Genomic DNA, 26,242 nt, shown 5'->3' on the forward strand with positions numbered 1-26,242 from the left:
TTAAAGCAAGAAGCAGGCCAGGCGTGAAGAGATTTTCAAGGTGGGACTGGCCGGCTCATTGGAAGGTCAGGAGAGAGAAGAAAAGAGGAGACGGGGGCCTAGGGATGATGGAGACATGAGTGGCTGAGCTTCGCTTGTAGAAAGAAGAAAGGGTGCCTTCATGGTACCCCAGGATGTAGACATAGGCTTTTTGCATCACTAGTTGCACTGAATCTTTTTACCATACATCCCCAGTATAAAAATTTTGAAAAATGCAGAAAAGGAAAAAAATAGCCCTCACATACACTCCTACCCCTCAGAGAAAATTGATAAGATTTGGATGAGAATTCTTCCAGAAATTCTTCTGTGTTTATTTGCACAGATTTTTTTTTCACATAGGTAAGATTATACTATATATGTATTTTTATATGTATTTTTAAATTTCAACAATAGAACCTAGACATATTCCTCGGGCAATGAGTATAGCGCTGCATTCTTTTTTAACAGCTGCATAATATTCCACAGTCTGGCTTTATAAGAGTTTATTTAATCAATCCTTAGTGCTGTGCTTATTTGCTCGGTCATGGCTGACTCTTTGCAACCCCATGGACTGTAGCCTGTCCATGGGGATTCTCCAAGATTACTGAAGTGGGTTGCCATGCCCTCCTCCAAGGGATCTTCCAACCCAGGGATTGAACCCAGGTCTCCCACATTGCAGATGGATTCTTTACTGTCTGAGCCATCAGGAAAGCCCAATCCTTTATCAATGGGCACTTAAGGTACATACATTTTTCCTTGCATTTATCACAGCATGCAGTGATAATCTTTACATGTCCATCTTTGCCTAGTGGTATATTTATCCCTTTAGAAAGTAATTCCTAGGAAGCGGATTGCTGAGTGAAAAGGAAACATTGGATTTTTTGAAGGTTGAAAACCAGTCCTGAGTGTGACAGACCTTAGGGAAGGGGAATAAATGACAGCAGATTTCAGGCAGGACAGAAAAATAGTTGTAATAAAAAATGGCCGATGCTCCCGTTTATCAAGTATCTGGTACTTTTCACATGTTGTCTCATTTTTACAGCAGCTCATGAAGTTGGCGGTTTTCTCACTATTTTGCACGCAGAGCCCAGAGACAGAAGGGGAATCCCCGTGTGAGAGAAAGCATGACCAGAAGTGGTGACAGGCAGAGAGAGTGTGGGGTTTGAAGGCCCAGACGTGATGGTCAAGATCAAGAAACTAGTGATTCCCACCCCTCCCATCCACTGGATTTGTGGAGTTCAAGGGCAGTGGAGGAGATGCTATCTCGCAGAGGAGACCAGTGTGTATGTGATGGGAGAGGGTTGAGGTCTGCTGTGCTGAGTGAATAGCCCAGATGCTCTTCTCAGATACCACCCCCCATATCAATGGGGTTTTATTCCAAAGTCCCCATGGAATACCAAAATCCAAGGATGGTCAAATCCTTTATATAAAATGGCATAGTATTAGCCTTTAACCTACTCACAGCCTCCAGTTTAGTTTTGTTTTTTATTAATTTTTATTGGAGTATAGTTTCTTTGGGGGGCTTCCCTGGTGGCTCAGATGGTAAAGAATCCGCCTGCAATGCAGAAGACCTGGGTTCTATCTCTGGATTGGGAAGATCCCCTGGAGGAGAGCATGGCAACCCACTCCAATATTCCTTCATGGAGAACACCATGAACAGAGAAGCCTGGCTATAATCCATGGCGTGTCAAAGAGTCGGACATGACTGAGCGACTCAGGACTCATGGTTGCTTCGCAATGCGATGTTAGTTTCCGCAGTACAGCGTGAATCGGCCACACACGTACATATATTTCCTCTTCTTTGGATTTCCCTTCCCATATACTTTAAATTATCTCTAGATTACTCATGATATCTAATACACTATAAATGCCAGTTTAAATGTAAATAGTTGTAAATACGGTGTAAATGCTTTCTAAGTAGTCACTGGTCACTCAGCAAGTTCACGTTGTGCTTTTTTGAAACTTTCTGGGAAGTTTTAATATTTTCTTCTGAGGTTGGTTGAGCCTGTAGATGTGGAACCCATGAATATGGACTGGCGTTCGTTTTACACACACAGACACACACACACATGTACGACAGTGACAGTGTGAGGGAGTCAGTCGTGCCCGACTCTGCAACCCTGTAGACTGCAGCCCGCCAGGCTCCTCTGTCCATGGGATTTTCCAGGCAAGAATACTGGAGTGGGTTGCCATTTCCTTCTCCAGGGGATCTTCCTGATCCAGGGATCGAACCCGTGTCTCCTGCACTGCAGGCAGATTCTTTGCCGACTGAGCTACGAGGGAAGCCCTATGTGTATGTATAATAAATTGTATTTATTTGACAGTGCCGGGTCTTAGTTGAGGCACTTAGAATCTTCCATCTTTGTTCATTGTGGCATGTGAACTCTTAATTGCAGCACATCTGGTCTTTTCTTAGTTGTGGCATGTGAGATCTAGTTCCCGGACCAGGGATGGAACCCTGGCCCTCTGCATCATTGTAAGTGCAGAGTCTTAGCCACTGGACCACTTAGGGAAGTCCCCCAGTTGGCATTTTGAGTTTATCAAAATAACCAGGGATTGCTCCTGACACTGTGTGGGTCACCATGCCAGATGTCTGCCCAGTGTGGGTGAACCTTGTGTAGTAGAGATCTGTGCCACCCGAATGCCAAGAATGCCCCAGTGAGAACATGGAGGGCAAGAAAGGGGAGGAAGGTCATTTAGGATAGAGAGGGAGTCTGCCCACAACCTCTGTGGTTACAGGAACCATGAAAGGCAGCCGATGCTGGGAGCTGTGGGCTGGCTCTGAGAATTCAGGCAGAAGTGGCGGGGAGGGGAGAGGGGGAGAGGTAATGCCTGTCCCAGAGCATCAGATATGGATTTTAGGGATCAAGATGCTGAGAGGCGGCAACTGTCACAGGGAAGCAGAGCATGATACCTCCTGGGCAGGAGAATCTGAAAGGGAAGGACCAGTTCATCAGAGCAGAGAGGGACAGACGGATTCCCACCCAAATATAGACGCATCTGCAGCGGAAGACTGTGGGGAGGGGGTCATGGCAGAAGGCTTCCAAGGGAAACAGTTTTTCAACCTTAATTACAGCATTCTCCGACCGTAAACTACAGTTTCTCTGCGACTTTAAATATAGCCTTGGTTCCTGAGAAGAGTTTGAAATCTTTATTTTTACTGACCCAATTGGCTGTTTTGAAAACCCACTCTGTGAACTCCATAGAAGATAATCATCAAAATATGTTCCTTGAAGTTCCTGAAGAAAGCCCTTTTATTCAGTTCCTCGAATCTCTCCTCCTCGCTGACTCTGATGGAAGACTGCAGTCCCAGAAAGGCCAAAGAGTGAATTAACTCCACATTTTTGGTCAGCCAAAAGCGAGCCTGAGTCGACGACCACAGTTGTGTTAGCAGGTTGGGGCTATTTTCCGCCTCCACAGGGGAGAGGTGAACCTGGTTTAACCTCAACGGAGCCAGGAGTCACACCCAGCCACGTGCCCACTCGGGAACCTTCAAATCGAACTCTCTAGACGTGGCTCTGTGGGAGTCAAGGCTTGAAAAAACAAGGGCGTTCCCTTGTGGCTGTCCCTCTGATATTTGAGTTGGATGACATGACCGTAGGTATGGAAGAAACAGAGGCGCTTTCAACTCTCCAGTGGTTGCCACTGCTGCATGAGACTGAGCTTGCGGCGCTGTCTTCGAAGGCTAATTTGTTTGTAAAGTTCACTACTTGGAATCTGGGTAGAGATCGCTAGCTGAAGTGTGGGGCCGGTTATGCCTTGGGTAGGTCATGTGGGATGCTCCCTCGTGACAGCCCCCTCTAGGACAGGGGAGGCTGAAACAGACATACAAAGTCTTTGAGGTTTGGTACCCCAAACAGCAAGCTGTCCCCAGTTTGTCCCAAAAGAGAGGTTTACCCAAATACTCGTGAGTTCAGGCATTACCCTATCCCAAGGGTATACTCCTTTCCCAAGCCCCACTCGCTGCCATCCCAGTAGCCTCTATCCTGGAGTCAGCAAAATGAAAGAAGGATGAAAAAGAGAGACAAAATACAACTAGAGCCTATTTCTGCCTTCCTGGAAAGGTGACCTCGTTTAGACACCTATGGAGACCTCTCCAACCATCCCAGGACCCGGCAGCCCATAATATTTGACATGATGGGGTTCCTTAGTTTTCATCATGTCAAGAAGCCCTTGATTTCATGGATGGTTTACATTTGATGCAGGAGAGAACTGCAGCTGGAGAAGGCAATGGCACCCCACTCCAGTACTCTCACCTGGAAAATCCCATGGACGGAGGAGCCTGGTAGGCTGCAGTCCATGGGGTCGCGAAGAGTCAGACGTGACTGAGCAACTTCACTTTCATTTTTCACCTTTATGCATTGGAGAAGGAAATGGCAACCCACTCCAGTGTTCTTGTCTGGAGAATCCCAGGGATGGGGTCGCATAGAGTCAGACACGACTGAAGTGACTTATCAGTAGCCTGAGTTGAGAGGGCCGTAAAAATGCTGGTAGGATTCTAAAGTGATCACTGGGCACAGACGGAGAAAATTAAACCCCTCTCCCACAAAAAGGGAGTATTTTTAGCCTTTAGGAGCGAAAAATCATAACCCTTGCTGTAGCTCTGGGGAAAGGGAGGGGAAGCAGATCCCAGATTTTGCTGCACCACCCCCAAACCCCTCTTTCATTCCTTTTCAATCCAAACATTAGGCCTCTCCCTGTATATTCTTTCAAAGTTTCTGCTCCTTTAAGCCTTTGCATCCTGAATTCATCAGAACTCCCCAGCACTCCCTCGCCATGGAGAACTCTAAAAATAGATCATGTTTAAACCGTATTTTAAGTCATTAAACTTTTTTGTGTGTGTAAAACTGAGCTCTTAATCAAAAAGGGCAGAAGTTAGCAATACTCTAAGGATGCAGGCCTTCTCAAAGGGTCAGTAAACCCATCTTTTTTGAATATCCGCATGAGGTCAGCCCTGTGTTGAAAGAGGCCCAGGAAAGACTTCCTGACCTCAAGGAGGTGACAAACTGCTGGCAGGCCAGATGTGCAAACAGATGCCGGGCCCAGATGGATGAGGCCTTTCTGAGCTCTGTGGCTTTGTGTGTGTGTGTGTGTGTGTGTGTGTAGCTGTGCAAGAACTCCATAAGTGTATTTGCATCTTGCTTCAGATCACTTCCCTGGTGGCTTAGATGGTAAAGAGTCTCCCTGCAAAACAGGAAACCCGGGTGCCATCCCTGGGTTGGGAAGATCCCTTGGAGAAGGGAACAGCAACCCACTCCAGTATTCTTACCAAGAGAATCCCATAGACAGAGAAGGCTGGCAGGCTACAGTTCATGGAGTCGTGAAAAACTGGACACGACTGAGCGACTGACACTTTGACTTTTCAGATTGCTGGGCAGTTAGGAACCACTGACTAGCTAACAGATCACTTAACCTCTCTGAGCCTTGGTAACATGACAAGTGGGCTCTGTGACTTACAAGTTCCCTTCCCAGTCCCCCTCTCTCTGAAAACACAGGAAAGCCAGGGCATCCGACACTAAATGACGTGCCCCAGAAGGCGTGGGAACAGGCAGCACGGAAGACGGACTGGGGAGGAGATTCTTTTCCTGCGTCCGCCGACTCCACTTGGTCTGGTGCAAGGACCGGGTACAGATCCTGCCTCGTCCACCGTCACCTCGCCCGTCATCGCCTTTGTGTCCTCCAGCCAAGCCCTTCTCCATTCTTCATGTCTGTCTCCTCTCCCATCCTCTCACTGGCTCAGTCGTGGTGTAATGCGAGTGTAATGAGTCCATGCTTGCAAACAGTTTGGCTTCTAAAACCCTCACAAATGCTTTGGATTATGTTCTCATTCAGAGGAACAGGGCTGGGACAGTTGCTACAGCCTTCCAGACATAGGTAAATGAGGGGTCCTCAGGGTCCGTGGTTCAGCGCTAGTAAACAGGAAGTTTGAAGGATTAGAAAGGGAAGATCTCTTTGGGGACTCTGGGGAGCAGTGCAGTGAGTTATGGAGCCGAGATGTCAGCAAAGGGAATGGGGCCAAACACTTGTGAAGTCTCTCGTCTAAAGAGAGCTGAGATCGTGCCCACCAGCAGTTCCCTTCTCATGGGCTACCCCACGAGGCATCAGATGGGTCTCTGTGGATTCCCACTTGCTCACGACTGCCCATCTTGGGGCTCTCGACAGGAGAGCAGAGTTATGACAGAGCTGTGTGCTTTCCTAGGGAGTGTTCACTGAAGGTTAGTGTTAATCTTGCTTGATTTAAGCCTTCCCAGATTCCCTCCAAAGGCTATAAGCAGCAAAGTAATGAAATTAACCCTGGAAACAGAACAGGGAGGAGACCTCATCACGGGGGTGGGCAGAGAAGCCCCACCAGGGGAGGAGAGAAATGAGAAACGGGCAGGAAGGCCTGGAAGGCGTCCCCGCTCTAAGAATGGAAGGAATACCTCCCCAAGGGACCCTGAAGGCTGCGGTATATCCAACAGCGTCATTCTGGCTGAGATGTTGGGGGTGAGAGGGCCCCACTAGTTAGGGTGAGGTTTTGGTGGTCACAGCACAGAAGGCACCGCCTCGCCTGGGGTGCTGCTTTATGGAAAACTGATGGCAGAGCTGGTAACCTCCCAGGCAGAGTTATCCTCCTAAGCTCTTGGCAGATTGATGACGGGGTAGCAGCCCAAGACACAAAACAGGGCTGAAGGGGTTGATTTCTCAGGATACGTAGAAAGGGTTCCCATCCTTGTCAGCCTTCCTTCTGCTGCTGTGCCCACCCTCCTCCAAAGCATGCCACACACACACACACACACACATACACACACATTCATGCACACAGCTGAAAACACTAACTCCATCACATAGAGGGTACGCGGAGTCTGTTACTATGGAGAGGAAACTCAAACAGGAAATTCAGGATGTTATGATACTGTTACTGATCAGGGTCCTTGTATTGGAGTGCAGTTGCTTTTACAATGTTGTTTTACTTTCTGCTGTATAGAAAAGTGAATCAGCTATATGTATAGCTGTATCTTCTCTTTTTTGGATTTCCTTCCTGTTTACTTTTTCTGAAGCTCTTGAGGGTAATTTACATACATCGTGGTTCTTTACTTCTGAACACTTCAGAGTGGATTTCCTAGGAACAGGAAGATGATCAGGGTACAGTCATGAACTATTGAATTTGCTTCAATTCTGTATCTAATTTACCATATGTATTCTGATGTTCATTAATAGATTTCCTTTTCCCTCCGGCACAGGATCCATTCTGACATTAACGACTGTATTTGGTTGTCATGTCGCGTTCACATAGTGTTGTCTTTTTAGACTCTAATATTTTTTAAAGTACAGTCCCCCACCAACTTTTTAAATACAATTTTCATGCTGTGTTTTTCTCATATTTCCTCATGATTCAATCGGGGTTCTGCATTCTCGGCCAATAAATTTCGTAGATGATGGTGTGTCCTGCTCAGCTGTCACATCTAAAGATGTACCATGTCCATCTGTCCCTCTCCTGGTCAGTGTTGCCTGATTTCCTCAATGTATAACTACTGAGGCTTTTTTCCTCCTCTGCAATAATAAGCAGTCTGTAAGGAGACACTTTAAGGTGGTGTGTAAAGGCTTATACATAAACAGACATACATGCTGTTCTTCATCAAAATTTTCCCAAGAGCTGGCACCCATTGATGGTTCTTGCCTGATCTGGTCCTGACCATGATGATCGCTGATCCCCTAGCTCCAGAAGTAATAAGAGCCCTCCCTTCTCCTGTCAGTTTGTCTGTGGTATGGATTCCTATTTTTTCAATGACTCATAATTGCATTATTCTACATAAATATTTCAGTACTCAAGTTGTTTAGGCTGGTTTCCATATACTTGTGACATGCCCCTACCATTTTTTTTTGAGCAGTCCCTTAATTTCTGAAATAGCAAGATGTTCCAGATTCATCTTCTGTCTACCTTTTGCCCCAACTGTAGAATTAATCATTTCTTCAAGGTGCCCTGGCTCTTTTTAGTGGGAAATGGTATGAGAGCCCAAGATCTGGGTTGCTAGGCCTGCTCAATGCTATTTTGATGTCTTTGCTTCCTGGAAATTTCAACAAAGTTATGTCTACACACAGCTACACATATAGATACCTCTATACATATATGTGGATGTAAACAAATATCTGCATACATAAACACATTTTTGAAATTATGAATTCCCACTGATGCCTTCAACTTCAGTCCATCCCCAGAGGGTTCTTTCTTGCCTCTTCCATTCTATATTTCTGATCCCCTTTTCCATAGTGAGATCCCTGGGTCCAAACCAATCAATGCATTAACTCTATCTGCTCAGCCTTGAATTAATCTAAAATAACTTCCAAATTGCTTTACCCATGCTACAACAACAGAATAAGTTTCTTTGAAGGTTCAAGATTTGTTTGCACTTCTTCCCCAATCCTACCCTATCACACCCTAGACTGAGGTTACACAGTCCAAACTATGTCATAGTAGATTAGTTTTTTCCTTGTTTCTGCATTTAGTATATTTATTGTATTCACTCCAGCAAGCAAGGCTTATCGGGTTCCAAGTATTTTTATTAATAAAATTTAATTTTTCAATATGTAAAACTTAGCATACTTTTAGAAGTCCAAACTATACACAGAATTAGAGTGAGAGGACGGTGAATCTTTTCTGTAGTCTTTTCCCCCACTCCATCCCTTGTAGAAAACAGCTTTGCTGTTTTTTCATTGACTCTTCCTGTGTTTCTTCTTTTAGTGATAAGCATATATATGGATGCCTTATTTTCCCTTCTTTCTTATAAGAAGGGTGGCACACCATATGCGCTACTTTGCACTTTGTTGTTTTCTTGTAATACCTCCTGGAGGCGACTCCATATCAGTTAATAGAGCTGCCCTTATTCATTTGTTTAGCTGCGCTGAGCCCCACTGTGGGTATGTATACCATTGGATGTTAGTCAATCTCCTGTAGTTGCGTGCTTAGATAGTTCCCAGTCTTTGACATTACAAATAATCCTGTAATGAATAACCTTGCCACACATATTTTCAGATTGTCGAAGGTATTTATCCTAGACAAATTCATAAAAGTGTGATTGCTGGGTCAAAGGGTAAATGCATATATTAAACCCCCTCTACAAGCCTTGGGCCATTTTTGCTTTCAGACCCCAACTCTCCACCACCTAGGCCAATAGAGTGTATTGCCAAGCCTCTGCATTTTTGTCAATCTGATGGGTGAGAAATGTTATCACAGTATAGTTTTAAACTGCTTTTATCTTATAAGTAAAGTTAAACACCTTTTTATTCACTTGGGTTCCACTTTTATATCTCTTTTCATAATTGTTCTGGTCTTTTGTTCCTTTTTCTATAGGATTTTGTCTCCTTTATTTTTAAAAGCTCATTATAAATTTGGTATATTAATTCTTCATCTGTGATGTATGTTGCGAATATTTTCTCCTTGTTTGTCATTTGCTTTTTTGGCCATGCAGAAGTGTTGTTTTACTGTTTTACTTTAGTGTAGTCACAAGTATTCATCTTTTCTTCTATTGCCTCTGGATGTTCAGGCATGGTTTATAAAATGCCCCCACCAGATATCTCCCAAGCAGTTTAGTTGTCATCATCAGCTTGCACCCCCACATCCCAGCACAAAAGCCCTGGTCAGCTCCATGCAGACCACCTCATTTCTCAAACATTCACTGGGATGTTTGTGTTTATTCTCCCTATTTTGGGCGTCTTTCTTCTAGTCACTCATAAGAAGACCAGATCTTGTAAGGAGGAAGGGGTATGTAATGTCTAGGGGAAGGGGAATAACCTTCTGAATGGAGGAAGGCATCACTTGGGTTTTATTTAGGGAGCATGAGTTCCCAGGGAACAAGCACTAGATCAGCCTTCCGACATGAGACCTGTTCCTGCCTCAGTCCCGTCCACCCTGGCAGGTCCTGCATGAGGCAGCGTGTGAGGCAGAGGCTGTGCCCATCTTGTATCCTCACAGCACCCCCTCCTCCTCTCTGCAGTGCCTCTCCCACCCCACCCCACCTGGGCTGGACGCAGAGTCTTGATGGGGGCTGTACTGGAGCCAGATTCATCCTTGTCCCTGCAGAAGCAGAATCCTGCTTTGGGTACCACGTGCCAGGGATGGATATGTGCTGAGCCACATCAAGCAAGCTATATTTCTTCTTGGGCTTCCCTGGTGGCTCAGTGGTAAAGAATCCACCTGCCAATGCAGGAGATGTGGGTTCCATCCCTGCGTTGGGAAGATCCCCTGGAGAAGGAAATGGCAAACCACTCCAGTATTCTTGCCTGGGAAATCCCATGGACAGAGGAGCCTGGGGGGCTGCAGTCCATGCGGTCGCAAAGATTCAGACACGACTTAGCGACTGAACACCAACATTTCTTCTTATTTCATGCCAGGGATCTGAGCAAGGTGTAGATAGAGTGGGCAGCTAGGCTGGCCTGTGTATTTTTATAAGTCTGCCAGAGATCATGAACTCTCCTCTCCCAGATGTTGGGATGTCCTGGTCCCTTAGCCATTCGATCCTGCCCTCCATCCCCCTTTGCTCTGATTACCATCAGGTCACCTGGAGCTCAGGTGGGCTGACTTGGACCCAGAGGTGAGGGTGAGCACAGGGGAGGGAGACTATAAATGAGCGGGGCATCTGGAGAGGGGTGGGTGCGGCACACCCCTGCCTGGGGTCTGACGGTGCTGGCTTCGTCACAGTGAGGTCAGCCGCTGGTGACGGAGATGCGCTGTGTGTCACAGAAGAGGAGCTGGCTGCTGACGACGAGGACATGCCGTCCTTCCCGTGCACACAGGAGGGTAAGGGCTCCGGAGCACCCCTCTGATCCCCTCTCTGGGCTGAGAACCACCCCGCCCCTGCCCTCAGCCCCAGGCTGGGGAGAGACTTGCCGATCCACATGGCTTCACTGTCCGGGCTGTTCATTCCCCACCGCTCCCTGGAGACTTAAAGAGCAGAGTTGCACAGGCCTGGGTTATGCAGTACAGACGAAGTCAAAGTTTGTCACATGTGACATCTGTCTCCAGGGCTACTCCTGAGACCTACCGGGTACCTCTGCCATCTCCCCCAGGGCCCACCTTCCAGTTGGCCCAGAACTGTCCCCTTCATCATGCCACTCAAGTGGCCATTCCTTCTCAAGTCCACGGGACCCAGCTTGGCATGAGAAACCAAGGCCTTGTGAACTGTTATTTGGCGTAGGGCTTCTTGGCGGGTTTCAGTCTAGATTATCAGCCTTGGCTGTGCATTGTCATCACCCAGGATGTCTGACACTGACCCTCAGAAATTCTGATCTCGTGGTCTGGAGCATGGATGGGCATCAGGGTTTTTAAACATTCTTGTTACTCATAATGCGCAGCTGAAGTTGGATCCATCTTAGAAATTGCACCACCGGGAACATCACAGCTTTCTCGCTGGGCAGTGACCACCTCCCAGGGTCTCCAGGAACACTGGCTTCCCTCCTGCTTCTGTACGAGGGACCAGCTGACACACAGGAACCATCCGTTTGGATTCTAGGGGAACTTCAAGTGACCTCCACAGTTTGGGGACTAGTGACCGACCTTCTGGTTGGCCTGGGACTGAGGGGTTTCCCAGGAGGTGTGACTTAGAGTTTTTAAAACTGAGACAGTCTTGGCGAGGCATCCTGGTTTGCCCGATTCCGAGGAGTTCCCTTAACAAGAGACTTTCAGTGCTAAAATCCAGGAACATCCTAGGCAAACTGGGAGGAGGTGGTCACCCACTGGTGAGACAAGGCTGGCTGCCCCGTAGTACGGATCACGACTAAGGCTGATGCCTTGGACAGGGGCGACTCCCTACCATGTGGGCTGAATGACGACGCCACGGAGACAAAGGATAACGTGATACCAGTGTTCTTCCAAGGCCCTGACTCTGGTCTCACCTATTCCTAAAAGCTGTGGGCTTCCCAGGTGGTGCTAGTGGTAAAGAACCCACCTACCAATGCAGGAGACATAAGAAACGCAGGTTTAATCCCTAGGTCGGGAAGATCCCGTGGGAGGGCACAGCAACCCACTCCAGTAATCTTGCCTGGAGACTCCAATGGACAGAGGAGCCTGGTGGGCTACAGCCCTTGGGGTCACTCAGAGTCAGACACAACTGAAGTGACTTAGCACGCATGCCCATTCCTGAAAGCTCCAGGACCTCCAGAAAAGGCAGTGATGTGGGTGGAGATGGAGACCAGCGACAGCCCCCTTTCTGAGGTTGGTTCAAAATGTGCCGAGACAGGCCAGAACAGGAGAACTGACCCTTTTAGCCGCAGCCTCCACCACTGGGCTTTTTTTGTCGCCATCCCTCCCCACCCCCCACAGGCCGGCCGGGACCCCGCTGCAGCCGCTGCCAGAAGAACCTGTCTTTGCACACGTCCGTGAGGATTCTTTACCTCTTCCTGGCCCTGCTCCTGGTGGCCGTGGCCGTGCTGGCCTCTCTGGGTGAGTGCAGGCTGCCAGCAGGATTGGCTAGTCCAGGGCTCTCTACCCTGGGCTGTTGGGGAATTTCTCATCAGGGGTCTGTCGGGCACCAGAACCCCAAAGACAAGCACAGATCACTGCAGCTCAGGACCCACCACAGCATCTTCCTGGCTAGGGGCTCTGAATGCCTGCTCCAAGCTGTGAAGACTGGCTCCTAATTTCTGGCCAATAATGAGCTGTGTGGCTTTGGTCCCTCTCAGGACCTCTGTTTTCCTCCTGGTAGATGACAAGATGGGCTTCCCAAGTGGCTCATTTGTTTAAGCATTCTCCTGCTAATGCAGGAGATGCAAGAGATGTAGTTTCGATCCCTGGGTCAGGAAGATCCTCTGGAGAAGGCAATGGCAACCCACTCCAGTATTCTTGCCTGGGAAATCCCAGGGACAGAGGAGCCTGATGAACTATAGTCCATGAGGTCACAAAGAGTCAGATACAGCTAAGCAACGAACACACACACACACACACACAAATGACAGGATAGGACTAGACAGCAGTTCTCAGTTTCAGCTCCATGTTAGAATCGTCTGGGAGCTGTAAAAAATATGATGCCGGGCCCCACCCTGGATAATGGAATTAATTCAGTATTTAAGCTCTTCAGATGATTCTGGTGTACTTCCAGGCTTAAGGTCACCGGATCAGATGACTTCTAAGCCCTTTCCGTGGTCCATATGTTTCTCAAAGTGAGGTTGGATGCTTATCTGCATCAAGGTCACCCCCAGGATCTGTTAAAACACAAATTCCTAGGTCTCACCCAGACCTAGTGAATCAGAGTCCTGCCAGTGGGGCCCGGGGATCTGAAGCTTGGTGGTTCTCATATACTCAACAGTTTGCGTGACAGTCTGCATGCTGCCAGATTCAAGTAACCTCTGCCTTCTGCGGGCTTCCCTGGTAGCTCAGCAGTAAAGAACCCACCTGCCAATGCAGGAGTTGACAGTTCGATCCCCGGGTCAGGAAGATCCCCTGGAGGAGGAGGAAATGGCAACCTACTTCAGTATTCTTGCCTGGGAAATCCCATAGACCCAGAAGCCTGGCAGGCTGCAATCCGTGAGGTCGCAAAGAGTCAGACACGACTTGGCAAGTAAACAACAACAACTGCCTTCTGGATGCTAACCATTTATGTTTAAAAGTAAAAACAAATTTGAAAGCTTCTTACTGCAATCCCATTCCATTCCTAGCCTCATTCTTTAAAACTCTTCTGTACAAAGGGAAGCCAGTAGGTTTGCTTGCTCCAGCGGACTAGACACGAGACAGCCGGGCTGGGCCTTGGGTGAGGCAAGGAAGATACGGAGGATGGTCCCTGTGGGTGCCGACCCTGCGCTTGTATGACCCCTGGGGTGGGGTGCTTCGTCCTGACCCCTCTTAGAGATATGCAGTAACTGGCTTTCCCAGCTTGAAGGCAAGAGGCCAGCACGTTAATGATTTGAACGAACAAATCCTTGTTGGAATCATCTTCCAATAATCCTGAAGGTGTTAATGAAATTCAGCACAAGCCAGCACCTCCTACGTGTCAGGTATTGAGAACACTGAGATGAGTCCATTGCATTTCACCCTCAGAAGGAGTGGTTCTCAGTCTTGTCTGCAGGTTAGAATTCTTTTGAGAGCATTTAAAAATGCATGTGCTGGAGCCCTCCTCACCATGTGAATGAAATCATAGTCTCTGGGTAAGACCCAGGCTTTAATCATAGAGGAAAGCTCCCAGGCCATCCCAATGAAGTGGGAATGTTGGGAACCACTAATTAATCATTAAAATATTATTACAATAACTATTATAATAGTTATATAGTAATAGTAGTTATTAAAATAATTATAATAGTTATTAACAATTTAAAAGTTCCCTCTCCCTGTTAGTTTATATTAAATTATTATAACTGCATAATAAGATTTAATATCTTTTATTATTTATTAATTATAACATAATTGTTAACTTAATATTATATATTAACTATCATTTTAATTATTAGCTTGTTATATTATTAATTATAACTTATTGATAGTAACTTATTAATTGTATCATAAGATGTTATTGATAAATAATAAATAACATATTAACATGCTTATGGGATTTACCTAGTGGTCCACTAGCTAAGACTTTGCCATCCCAATGCAGGGGGCCTGGGTTCAATCCCTGGTCAGGGAAATAGATCCCACATTGTTTTAGCTAAGAGTTAGAGAGCCACAACTAAAGATCTTGCATGCTGCAACAAAGACTCAGCACAGCCAAATAAATAAATAAATATTTAAAAAATAAATTTCTTTTAAAGAAGAGAACTTCCCAAGCCCCTCACCCCCACTCAGCTCTACCTCTCTCCCTGCTAAATCACTTCACAGAGTCTGGACACCCAGAAAGTGGCTGAGATCCCTGGTCAGAGAAGGGTGAGGAGCCATAGCCCTGCCATTTAGAGGCAGCCACCTGGCCACTGGACCCTTAGCAGTTCCTGGTCAGCCCTCAGAGAGCCTCGGCTCCCAGCACCCGTGGGACCACTAAGACAACTCCAATAGCACATGGAGAAGAGCCTGTATAGGCACCAGAGCCCTTCAGAAGGGACAGACGGTTACTGAGTGCCCACGGATGCCCACTGGATGCCAGGCACTCTCCCATACATGATGGTCATGAGTCCTCTGAACAAGGCCCCGAAATGGGAGGCTGGCTCCACTCCACACACGAGAGGACAGAGTGGGAGGTGAAATGATTTCCTCCAAGATCCAGGGTGAATGGGCTGAGGATTATAAGAACTGGGGTGTGTCTGGGAAGCAGTGTGTCTGGGAGATCAAAGGAGAACTTTAGACTTTCCTTTTTATTTTCACCTCCAGCCTGGTTGTCCCCACTCCTTAGGATGGTGCTGGCCTTGTTCATTGGGTTTATAATCTAGAGTACAGTTGGCAACCTTTCTTTGTCAAGGGCTAGGAAGTAAATTCAGACCATGTATTGACTTGGTCGAAACCAAACTCTGCCATTGCAGTGTTCCCAACAGTAGGGAATTTTTATATAATTGCTGAATTGTTTATATGGAGTATGAAACAGACATTAAAGTAATGATTTTAAATTGACTTAAGGCTCAATAAGAAAATGTCCATGACATGATACCAATAAAGCAAAAAAAAAAGAGATGTGCAGAACATCCCAATTTTGTACTGTTGTCTTCTAAAAAACCGTGTATCTGTGTAGCTATAGGGGCTTGCCTGGTGGCTCAGTGGTAGAAGACCAGCCTGCCAACACAGGAGACACATGCTCGATCCCTAGGTCAGGAAGATTCCCTAGGGAAGGAAACGGCAACCCACTCCCATTCCTGCCTGGGAAATCCCATGGACAGAGAAGCCTGGCATGCTGCAGTCCATGGGGTTACAAAGAGTCAGAAACAACTTAGCAAATAAACAACAACAGCAATGTAGCTATTAAATGACTGAGACAAATAAGGTTTAAGAGATATACAACAATGTTGATGGCAGCTGTATCTCGGTGGTAGGATTAGGAATAATTTTTATTTTCTTTTTATATTTCTTTCTTATTTGTCCCTATTCTAGCCTATGGTCAGGTTATAGTTCTAAAATCTGAGTGGATGGAAATTATATATGTATATGCATGATTTATGTATTATATATTCTAATGCATACATATATACCCCCATATGTACATATACACTTAAGGGAGATGTGTAAAGAGACTATATATATCTATGTCTATAGATATACACTAAGTCCCCTACATACAAATGAATTCCATTTCAAGAGCACGTTCATAAGTCTGGTTTGTTTGTAAGTCCAACAAAGTTGGCCTAAGTACCCAACTAACACAATCGGCTATATAGTATAGTATTGTCATAGGTTCATCATACTTTTCACAAAAATAATACATAAAAAACAAGCAAACACAAAAAATAAATACAACATTTTTAAACTTACACTACAGTAACTTGAAAAGTACAGTCATCCCGCACAAAAGCTGGCATACAAGGGCTGGCATCGAGTGAACGGGCAAGAAGAGTTAGTGACTGGAGGAGGGAGAGGAGGTGGGAGATGGTAGAGATAGAGGGTCATCAACACGAGGAGACAGAAGGCAAGCTGTGATTTCACTCACGCCTGGCGCTGACGGCACAGGCTCTCTTGCTCCTTGCTGGATTCAATTCTATCTACCCTCTTGCTTCCAGACATCCTGGGTTTGAAATAAAGCTATTATACTGCTGTACTCTATACAGCACTCTTCAGTAAGTTACACAAAAGCACGCCCACTGATAGAAGATGCACGAGTGTGACAGTGTGCGCCAGACACGTGAACTAGCTTATGTGATTGGACACGCAAATGCACGTTCGCATCTTTGACAGTTTGAAACCTGAAGGTTCTTATGGAGGGGACTTCTGGATATAGATATATAGATACACAGATACGTTTTTGAGAGAAGTGTGATAGACTCTGGCCATTGAAACATCTTCCCTTACAGCCATTGGGAAGCCCCTTAGAAGAAGAGTAGATGGTTTTGGCTGATGAGGGGCAGATAAAAACGCCTTCTCAACAAACGACTGGTGTTTCTCTGAGCTAAGCCCCTTTTCTCATCCCTGTTTCCCCTGAAGTCTTCAAGAAAGTGGACTCTCTCTCAGAAGACCTCTCCCTGGCCCAGGCCATGTATGACAAGAAACTCATGTCTATGCAGAAAAATCTCCAAGGGCTGGGTAAGTGTCCAGGGTTTAGATGTGCTAATGAGCAGGAATGAAGGCCAGTATTACTTGGAGTGGGACCAGGGATCCCCCAGGCCATGGTGCCCTGGAAAGGGCAGCCTTCACCAAGCTTCTAGGCACAAGGGAAGGACAGTCATGGTCCCTGCCTCCCTGTCCAAATGGAGAACCAACCCAACGAGGGCTGCTACCCTGGAATATGCCCAGGAGTGGGGCTGAGAGTTCTGTATGTGGCACAAATCTGCCCAGAGCCTCCAGGTAGAGAAGAAAGCTGAAGACAGGCCACTTGCCCTCATGTATCCGAAGCTATTGGGGTGGCCAAAAAGTTCATTGACACGAGCGAACTTTTTGGCCAGCCCAATATTTTTTACGACTTGAAACACTTTTGACAAGTTGGCCCTTTCTTCATCACTGCCTTAAAGTTTGCACGGTTTACAGTCTGTTTATCTCTTGCTTTCACAAGACAGTCTTGTTCTGAAAATGAGACAGAAAGAGCCATAATGGAAGGGTTTAGAGGGAGGCTGCTAGGTGAAAAGAGAAAGTTTTATTCTACAACTAATTAGCTGAGTCATATTTGGCAAGTCACTTCTCTGAGCTGCATTTCTCAGAAGTCTCAGGGGAAAAACGTTCCTGCACCCTTTTCTCCACTAGCTTATGAGAGGTTCAAATAAAAACAAATACTAAAAAAGGAATTTTTTTAACCAAATATTAAAATATGGGGAGAAGTTTTAAAAATAAAATGGGAGATTCTTGGCAACCTCAGAAAAGTTACAAAGATATATTTTTTTGAGACTTTGGTGAGGAGATGGAGAAAGTGTCCTAAAGCCTAGATGTCCCATCAGAACAAAGACTTGGGGTAGAAATAAGATGGCACAGAGGCTAGCAAGGTTTTTCCAAAAAGGATGTCATAGCAGGTCTTAGGGAAGAAAGAGGGACAGGACAGCCACATGATGCTCTGAAATATTAAATTGAAAGAAGCAACCTTTGCCCTGTGAGCCTTCAGCAACTCAAAATATTGCCCCTTTCTCCTGAAGATCTGAAAGCCCCGAACAACTGCTCTTTCTGCCACGAGGCTGGGCTGCTGGGGCAAGAGATCAGAAAACTGCAGGCGGAGCTGGAGGGAATTCAGAAGATGCTTCTAGCTCAGGAGGTCCAGCTACACCAGACCTCCCAGACCCACGACCTGCTCTCCACCACCAGCGGTCAAATCTCCCAGGAGATGGGCAGTTGTTCCTTCTCCGTCCACCAGATCAACCAGTCTCTGGGGCTCTTCTTGGCCCAGGTGAGAGGCTGGCAGGCCACCACTGCTGGCCTGGACCTGTCTCTGAAGGATCTCACCCAGGAGTGCTACGACGTCAAGGCGGCGGTACACCAGATCAACTTCACCGTGGGGCAGACCTCCGAGTGGATCCATGGGATCCGGCGGAAGACGGAAGAGGAGACCCTGACCCTCCAGAAGATGGTCACCGACTGGCAGAACTACACGCGGCTCTTCGGCAGCCTGCGCACCACCTCGGCCAAGACCGGAGACGCGGTGAGGAGCCTCCAGGCCACCCTGGGGGCCTCGTCCCAGCGCATCAGCCAGAATTCCGAGAGCCTGCATGATCTGGTGCTGCAGGTCATGGGCTTGCAGCTGCAGCTGGATAACATCTCGTCCTTCCTGGATGACCACGAGGAGAACATGCACGACCTGCAGTACCACACGCGCTATGCCCAGAACCGCACGGTGGAGAGGTTCGAGACGCTGGAGGGACGCATGGCCTCGCACGAGATCGAGATCGGCACCATCTTCACCAACATCAACGCCACCGACAGCCACGTGTATAGCATGCTCAAGTACCTGGACGACGTCCGGCTCTCCTGCACCCTGGGCTTCCACACCCAGGCCGAGGAGCTCTACTACCTGAACAAGACCGTCTCCCTCATGCTGGCCGCCACCGACCTGCTCCGGGAGCGCTTCGGCCTGCTCAGCGCCCGCCTGGACCTCAACGTCCGCAACCTGTCCATGATCGTGGAGGAGATGAGGGCCGTGGACACACGGCACGGGGAGATCCTGCGGAACGTCACCATCCTACGAGGTGAGAGGCGGGTGGGCGGGGCTGCCAGGGAGCTCCCAGAGGGGAACACAGAAGGACCTAGTTTGGGGCCCAGTATCCTGGTGGGCTGATACAACCCTGCAGCAAATGCCTGGGGAGACTGGCAGCTTTCACATCCTTTTGGAAGAGTGTATGGCAGTGGTGAAGAATCCTCCTGCCAATTCAGGAGACGTGGGTTACATCCCTGGTCTGGGAAGATCTCCTGGAGAAGGAAATGGCAACCTGCTCCAGTATTCTTGCCTGGAAAATTCCTTGGACAGAGGAGCCTGGCGGGTTACAGTCCATGGGGTCCCAAAGAGTAGGACACAATTGAGCGATTGAGCACACACACAAGGCTCCTCACCTGCCTGACATACAGATTTGGATTTTTACACGTGGATCTGTGTATGAGTCCACAGAGAGATATAGGCAGAGCTCATCCTTTGGAAACTCTGTCTTCTCTTGTTTTCCCCTTCCCTCCCCCTCCCTGGTGCTCTCCACCATCTGCCCCCTCAGAGGCCCGTCACTCTGATGCCCTCTGCTCCTCCCATCTCACCCTTGCATTTAGGCAGAGTTCTGCAGAGAAATATGAAAGAGAGAGACTAAAAGGAATTGGCTCATGAGATTGTGGAGACTGGCAAACACAAAACCTGCACAGCTGATGTCCTAGTTCAAGTTCAAAGGCTGAAAGCTGCTGTAGAACCAGGGAGAGAGAGTGTGTCCACTGGAGGTTTGTCGGGAAGGAAATGCTCTGTTACTCAGGGGAGGGTCGGCCTTTGGGTCTGTTCAGGCTTCAACTGATTCAGTGAGGCCCACCCACATTGGGGAGGACAATTCGCCTTACTTGGTACTGATTTAAATGTTAATTTCATCCACAAACACCCTGTGCACACACCCAGAATAATGTTTGGCTAAATATCTGGGTATCCCATGGCCCAGGTAGCTTGCCACCTAAGAGGAACTATCACAAGTGCATCCCTCATCACCTTGGCACCCATGCCTATCTCCTTTGTTGTTGTTCAGTCGATAAGTCGTGTCTGACTCTTTGCGACTCCGTGGATTGTAGCCCGCCAGGCTTCTCTCCAGGCAAGAATATTGGAGTGGGTTGCCATTTCCTTCTCAAGGGGATCTTCCCGGACCAGGGATAGAACCTGCATCTCCATTGGCAGGTGAACTCTTCACCACTGAGCCACCTGGGAAGCCTGGTCACATTTGGCAAGGAGGCAGGGATCATTCAGGGAGCTCTAGGAGACAGGAGGGAAGTACCCACTATCCCAGACAGCACTGTTGTCTCCATGGAGCTCGGACTGGAGTCAAGCTCTCTGATCTCTGGTTCTCTTGAACCATTTAGTTTCAAATCTGTGTTGCCTTTAATTTTATATCAGTGAGCATTTTTGCTAATATTTTCTTTACTCTAGATTAGTGGTGTTGCAGGGGCTGGGGGCGAGGTAAGATCTTGTTTGCCCGGTGTCATATTTTTGCAAGGAAGCCAGGTACTGAGTATTTCCTTAGTAACTGAGACAGTCTCCCAGTGTTTCATGTAAAATATGTATCTATGTGACCTCTAGGATGCAGTGTTCCAGTGAAGGCGTTAGCAGATAGTTCTCATGATTCATCCTCTAGTAATCGTGTTTTCTTAGGTTGCATTCAATCTAAGAACAACTGAAATGTAAAGCTTTCCTCATGACAAAGCCTACTCGTTTGGCCTCACAATCTCTTTTCTTTTGAACTTTTATTTTAAATTGGAGTAGAGTTGACAATGTTGTGTTAGTTTCAGGTTTATAGCACAGTGATTCAGTCATACACATACTTGTATATATTCCTTTTAAAATTATTTTCCAGTTAAGGTTATTACAGGATGTTGAGCAGTGTTCCCTGTTATACAATAGGTCTTTGTCGGTTATTCATTTTAAATATAGCAATGTGTACATGTCCATCCCAAACTCCCTAACTAGCCCTCCCCTCCACCCTTCCCCACTAGCTTCACAACCTTTGTGGACAAGACGTGTTGCAGGTGTCGTGTCTTTATTTTACAGAAAGGTGACCTGAGACTGGGAAAAGTGAAGGGATAGTTCAAGGTCACACTGTGATTAAGAGCCTGACCCCTTGCCATGGCTCTGAGGTGCAAATGTCTGGTGACCAGCCAGGTGACACTGAGAGTGTGAGCTCACAGATACCAAAAAATGCACTTCCACTGAGGTCCTGCTTATGCGTCATGTGTGGGACAGACTGGAAAAGAAGGAAATGGTACCCAAAGTGTCAGAAATGAACCATCTGAGACCCTCATTCCAAGTATAACCCAACAATAGTCATGAAAATTTATATTTGCACCTGTCCTAATGATGGCAGAGTTCTCATCAAAGGACTTCATCTTAACTGGAGACCAAGGTGGGACATCACTTCGAGCCGCATTTGACTCTCAGTTCAACCTCTGTATATTTGTTTAAATGCTATCTTTTGGCCAACATTCTTCTTGGTTGTTAAATCACCATATATAAAGCCTCTCACATCTGAAAGAAGATTTCAGGGACAAAACGTGCATCACTTCCTACAGGAAGTACCATTTATTCACTCGTTCACCTATAGACAGGGGCTGACAGGCTCTCACGCTGGGCTGGCAATGAGGTCTCCCTCTGTCTGGAGCCAAGCTGCTATCTAGAATGAAGGAGGAGGGACATTCATGGCCAAGTGCTGACTGAAGGGCTGGGGCTCATAAACTGTGCAGGAAAGGAGCCTGGATTATAATTTGCTCTGGGTCTTTAGGCAGAATCACTTAATCTTTCCGGGCCTCTGGTTTTTGGGGGTCTTTTGTTTTGTTTTGTTTCGTATGTAAATCAGTGGATAAGACCAGTTGTTCTCTGAGATCTCTTCCAGCTCTGTGATGAAGTCTGAGTCTCCATTTGCCAACCAGACAGCCTTTGGTACCTCTCATAGAATGTTTCCTCTCATTCTACATTTCCTCCATTTCCTCCTCCAGAGGATCTTCCCAAACTGGGGATCAAACCCTTGTCTCTTCATTGGCAGGCAGATTCTTTACCACTGGGCCCCCTGGGTAGGGAGGGAAATGCCTGCTTGGAGGATTAGCAGGTTTACTTGTTATGGAGCAACAAGGGCAGTCAGTGAAAAGGAGAACGATGCCATCTTCTGCTGGTGCCTGCACGGGAGCTTACCTTAATGCCTGGCCGATTTCTGGCACATTCTTACTTCCCGGGCAGCATCCTTGAGGCTTCCCACCTATGGGCCTTGGCCTCTAGTTTTCATCTCCCCTGCCCCAGAGGACTGAAGAGATGAAGCCTAATTCTCCGCTCAGTGTTTCCATCCCTTGGTCCTTACCACAGATGCCCACACAGTTTCCTTTCCTCCTGAATCCCAGCCCTGGGCCTTGGCAGCCCTGAGCCCCAGCCCCAGTGAAACTGCTAGAAACCCTTCTCAGCCTCTCTGCCCAAACCACTTACTAGTCAACAAATGGCTTGAGAGGAAAAGGGGCAAAGAAAGTCAGGCTTCCTTCAACAAGTTCCCCTTTCCTGGGGAGCCTGGCATTTGATCTCTCTCCAAAACTTTCAGAAGGATGTCTTGGCATGGTGCCTAATGGTTCTAATTGTTCTCAGTGGGAGGTCTAGTTGGTACAAATTAATCCATCATAAGCTGACGTGGAAATCCACTGGCATTTTTTCAATGCTCCTCAGGTAACAAGAACCAGGATTGAGTGTCCCCGACCCAGGCTAATATTCTCATTGAACAAAAGGGAGCCTGCAGACAGAATTCAGTCCAATGAGGACCAAATGATGTACCCAGTCACCCAATTTGTTAGTATGAGAACTGTGCTTTCCATGGCACCAGGCCAATCTCCCGAGAGGCCCCCCGCTTCTGTTTCTGTCTCCATCCACCTGTTTTGGACTGGGGGATGGGCTGTGCCCCCCCCTGCCAATGCACCCCCCTACCCGTGGATGGGCAGTGCTGGTACGCTGACGCCTTGGTGCATCTGCTCAGCCGCCCAGCCCCTCCCCACTCCCAGTGCAGACCCCGAGCAGACCACCTACTTGTCTCAGACATGCAGTCAGTGTGGCTCTGCCCTAATGTGCCGGGATGGCCTAATTACAGCCCAGGGCTTCCTGAGTAATTATGGGCCTCTCCTCCGGTCTCCAGGATGCCCGGTTCCTCTCCCATCTCTGCATCTCGGCCACTGCTGCCCCCATTTTCTCTTTTGTCCTAAATGTGCCCCCGCTGCTCAGAGCAGCTCTTAGCTGCTGCCCGCCCTTCATCCCTGAGACACCCAGATCTTATTACAGGCTGGGTGAGGGGCCCCTGTTGCTGAGAGCCCCTGGTCAGCCCGTTTCTGCATCCGTCCCCGCCATGCTCACTGCTGAACTCTGCTTGTTGATTTCCTCCCCGCCAGCTCTCCCTCTCTGACCGCATGACTCATGGCTGGCCCTGGAGGGACAGGCGGAGGCTTGGCTCACCCGAGGGAGACAGTCCTTAAGGTGACCCCTTCCTGGCTCACTGGGCCCCCTCCTCCAGCAGCGGCAGAGTGGGAGGTCCTGGCTGTGGGAGCGGGTCTGGGGAACAGGCCCCAAGCCTCTCGGGCCTGGGTTTGCCTCCTGTCTCCATCCTCCCTGGTTAGTGATGGCTTGCAAGTTGTCACTCTCTGCACCTCAGTTTCTCATCTGTAAAATGGGGTGATGATCTCAATGTATGATGCCACGGACATAGGAGAGACTCAAGTCCCTCGCCCTTCCCTTCCCCGAGAAAATAGATCTCGGAGAAGTTAGGATGAGTGGGGGCCAATGTGGGCACGCTGACACCAGACGTGGTGGGGAGAGACCAATGCCTGTAACACAGGCCCTGCTCCCAGTGGAGCCTCCCCGACGGATGTCCTCATCAGGCCACCACCTAGGAGCCCTCCATGGGTTCTCAGAGACGGGTCAGCAGCAGCAGGCGTGGAGAGACTGTGGAGAGGGAGGTGACCCATTCCTGGCAGGCCTCCTTCCACAGGCGCTGGGGGCTGCAGTCCTGAGGCGCTGGTGAGGGGACAATGAGACTCAGGCTTCTGCTCAAACCTTCACCCTTGGCACGGGCCCGCGGGCTTTCCCACCAGGGGGAAGACACCCAAGAGCTTCCCCAGAAAGAGGCGCCTGAGGAGGCTGGAGGGGAGGAGCAAACAGAAGCCTTTGTTCTCCGCTCTTTCTCCCCCGCTGTTGGCACAGAAACCCTGAGAAATCCTTCTGCGGGCTGCTGCGCCCTCAGGGGCCAGGGAGCAGAGGGCGTGTGCTGGAAATGGTGGTGCAGGAGGGCGGGGGTGTCCCAGGGAGGGGCAGGGGGCTCCTGGTGGGTCTGTGAGCATCCTTGTCCAGATAAGACTTCACAGGCATTTCCTGAGTCCAGGCAGGGGTTGGGAACCATCCACCCAGGGAACAAGAGTGGAAGTCACAGGAGAGATCCTAGGATGAGAGAGAGGGACCAGGGAGCTGGGGCAAGCCCTGGGCAGCGTGTTCCTAGAGCAGGAGGGACAGAGGTGGAAGGAGGGCTGCTGGTGGAGCCGCCGTGCCCTGGGGGACTGTCAAGTGTGATCTCAGAGAGATAAGTGATGTGAGCACGGATGGGCAGCGCTTTGCCCAGAGTCGCTTCGTGCCCTTAGACTCCCTTCCACGTGAACAGCCTGCAGGGGCCTCTCCACCTCCGAACGGCTGTGCTGTTCCAGCCCCCACCCCCGCCCTGGCTGCCCCAGGTGCCCAGGGCAGAGCTGGGAGTGAGGACAGGCTGGTTCCCAGCCATCGCTGCCAGACTGGGGGCGGAGGTCCCTGCCGGCCGTCTCCCCGTGCCCTTGTTGTGCCTGTTGCTCTGGCCGCTGTGCTGCGGACGATCGTTGCAGACAGAAGGGCAGGTCAAGCTGTTCCCTGGTCGCTGCCACCACCGCCAGCCCGCCCCACACCCACTCCAGCCAGCCGATGACGGCATGCCAGCCGGTACTGCTGGCAGGCCATGTGAGCTGAGCCCACACAGGCCACAGCCCCGCTGTGTGTGGGAGGTGGGCATGGGCAGGAGGTGGCCCAGAACAGGTTTTTATTGGCCCCAGTGGGGCTGAGTATGTCTGGGCTCCGGTTTCCAGTTTAGATCGTAATTGGAGGATGGTGTTCAGTGACTCTCTGCTCCACTTACAAACCCTCCGAGAGAGAGATGAGCAGGGGTGGAAGTGTGGGGGGAGGCCAGGACAGACGGAGGCAGTCTCTGCATTAGCGGGGAGAGGGGCCCAGGGCTGCAGAACTGGGTCGAGCCCGCTGGAAGGGCTCCCAGCTCCTGCAGAGAAGATCCTTTCTCTTCAAGGGCTTCTGGTTTCTGCTTGGGGACCCCTGGGCTAGCACGTCACTTCTCTGGTTGCTTCCTCTGTGAAATGTAGGAGTTGGACTAGCCCCCACCAAGCTCAAAAACTCCAGGATTCTCTTGCAAAGGCGATGATGTAACAGTTGAGTTCTCAGGGAGAGCGGAGCGTGGGCATGAGAATTCACCTCCCAGCCCCAGGGTCATTGTCCCTACCCCCCACCCCACGAGCTGGTACCCAGACCACTGAAAGCCAGGGCTTTGCTGCGCCTTAACCCCAAGGGGGCTAAAGCCATTCTCTGCAATTCATGTCCTCACCAGGCCAGAGGGTGCTGTCTCCTCTAGTCCTGGGGCATCCTACCTGCTTAGGCCAGATTGACAGCCACACTCTAACCTGTGTTCTGAGGGTGGGTGGGTATAGCTCTGAGAGGTGGTGACTCTGATCTACCCAGCAGGCAGATAGGCAGTTAAGGTCATCTGACCCCTGCTTTGCGCGCTAGGCTGGGCTGTTTAAGGAAGGGCATATAGGGGGAGGTGGGAGGAATTGGGAGACTGGGATTGACACATACACAGTATTGATACTATGCATAAAATATATAACTAATGAGAATCCAATGCACAGCTCAGGGAACTCTACTCAATACACTGTGGTGGGTGACCTGAATAGGAAGGAAGTCCAAAAAAGAAGGGAGATGTGTGTATGTTCCCTGGT

At 48.7% G+C, this 26,242-nt stretch overlaps 1 protein-coding gene across 2 annotated transcripts in view; it reads left to right on the forward strand.

The window, feature by feature from the left end:
* The window catches only part of SCARA3 (scavenger receptor class A member 3), a 34,455-nt gene that overhangs the window by 5,240 nt on the left and 2,973 nt on the right, over positions 1-26,242 (forward strand). The window contains exons 2-5 of one of the 2 annotated variants that reach the window (XM_043487089.1): positions 10,697-10,795; positions 12,317-12,436; positions 17,039-17,137; positions 18,175-19,218. In XM_043487089.1, coding sequence (XP_043343024.1) covers positions 10,697-10,795; positions 12,317-12,436; positions 17,039-17,137; positions 18,175-19,218 — 1,362 coding nt within the window. The remainder of the gene's footprint in view (positions 1-10,696; positions 10,796-12,316; positions 12,437-17,038; positions 17,138-18,174; positions 19,219-26,242) is intronic. The other variant, XM_043487090.1, reaches the window with a different exon arrangement.

This window comes from Cervus canadensis, chromosome 14 (genome assembly GCF_019320065.1).
Source record: "Cervus canadensis isolate Bull #8, Minnesota chromosome 14, ASM1932006v1, whole genome shotgun sequence".
Lineage (NCBI taxonomy): Eukaryota > Metazoa > Chordata > Mammalia > Artiodactyla > Cervidae > Cervus > Cervus canadensis.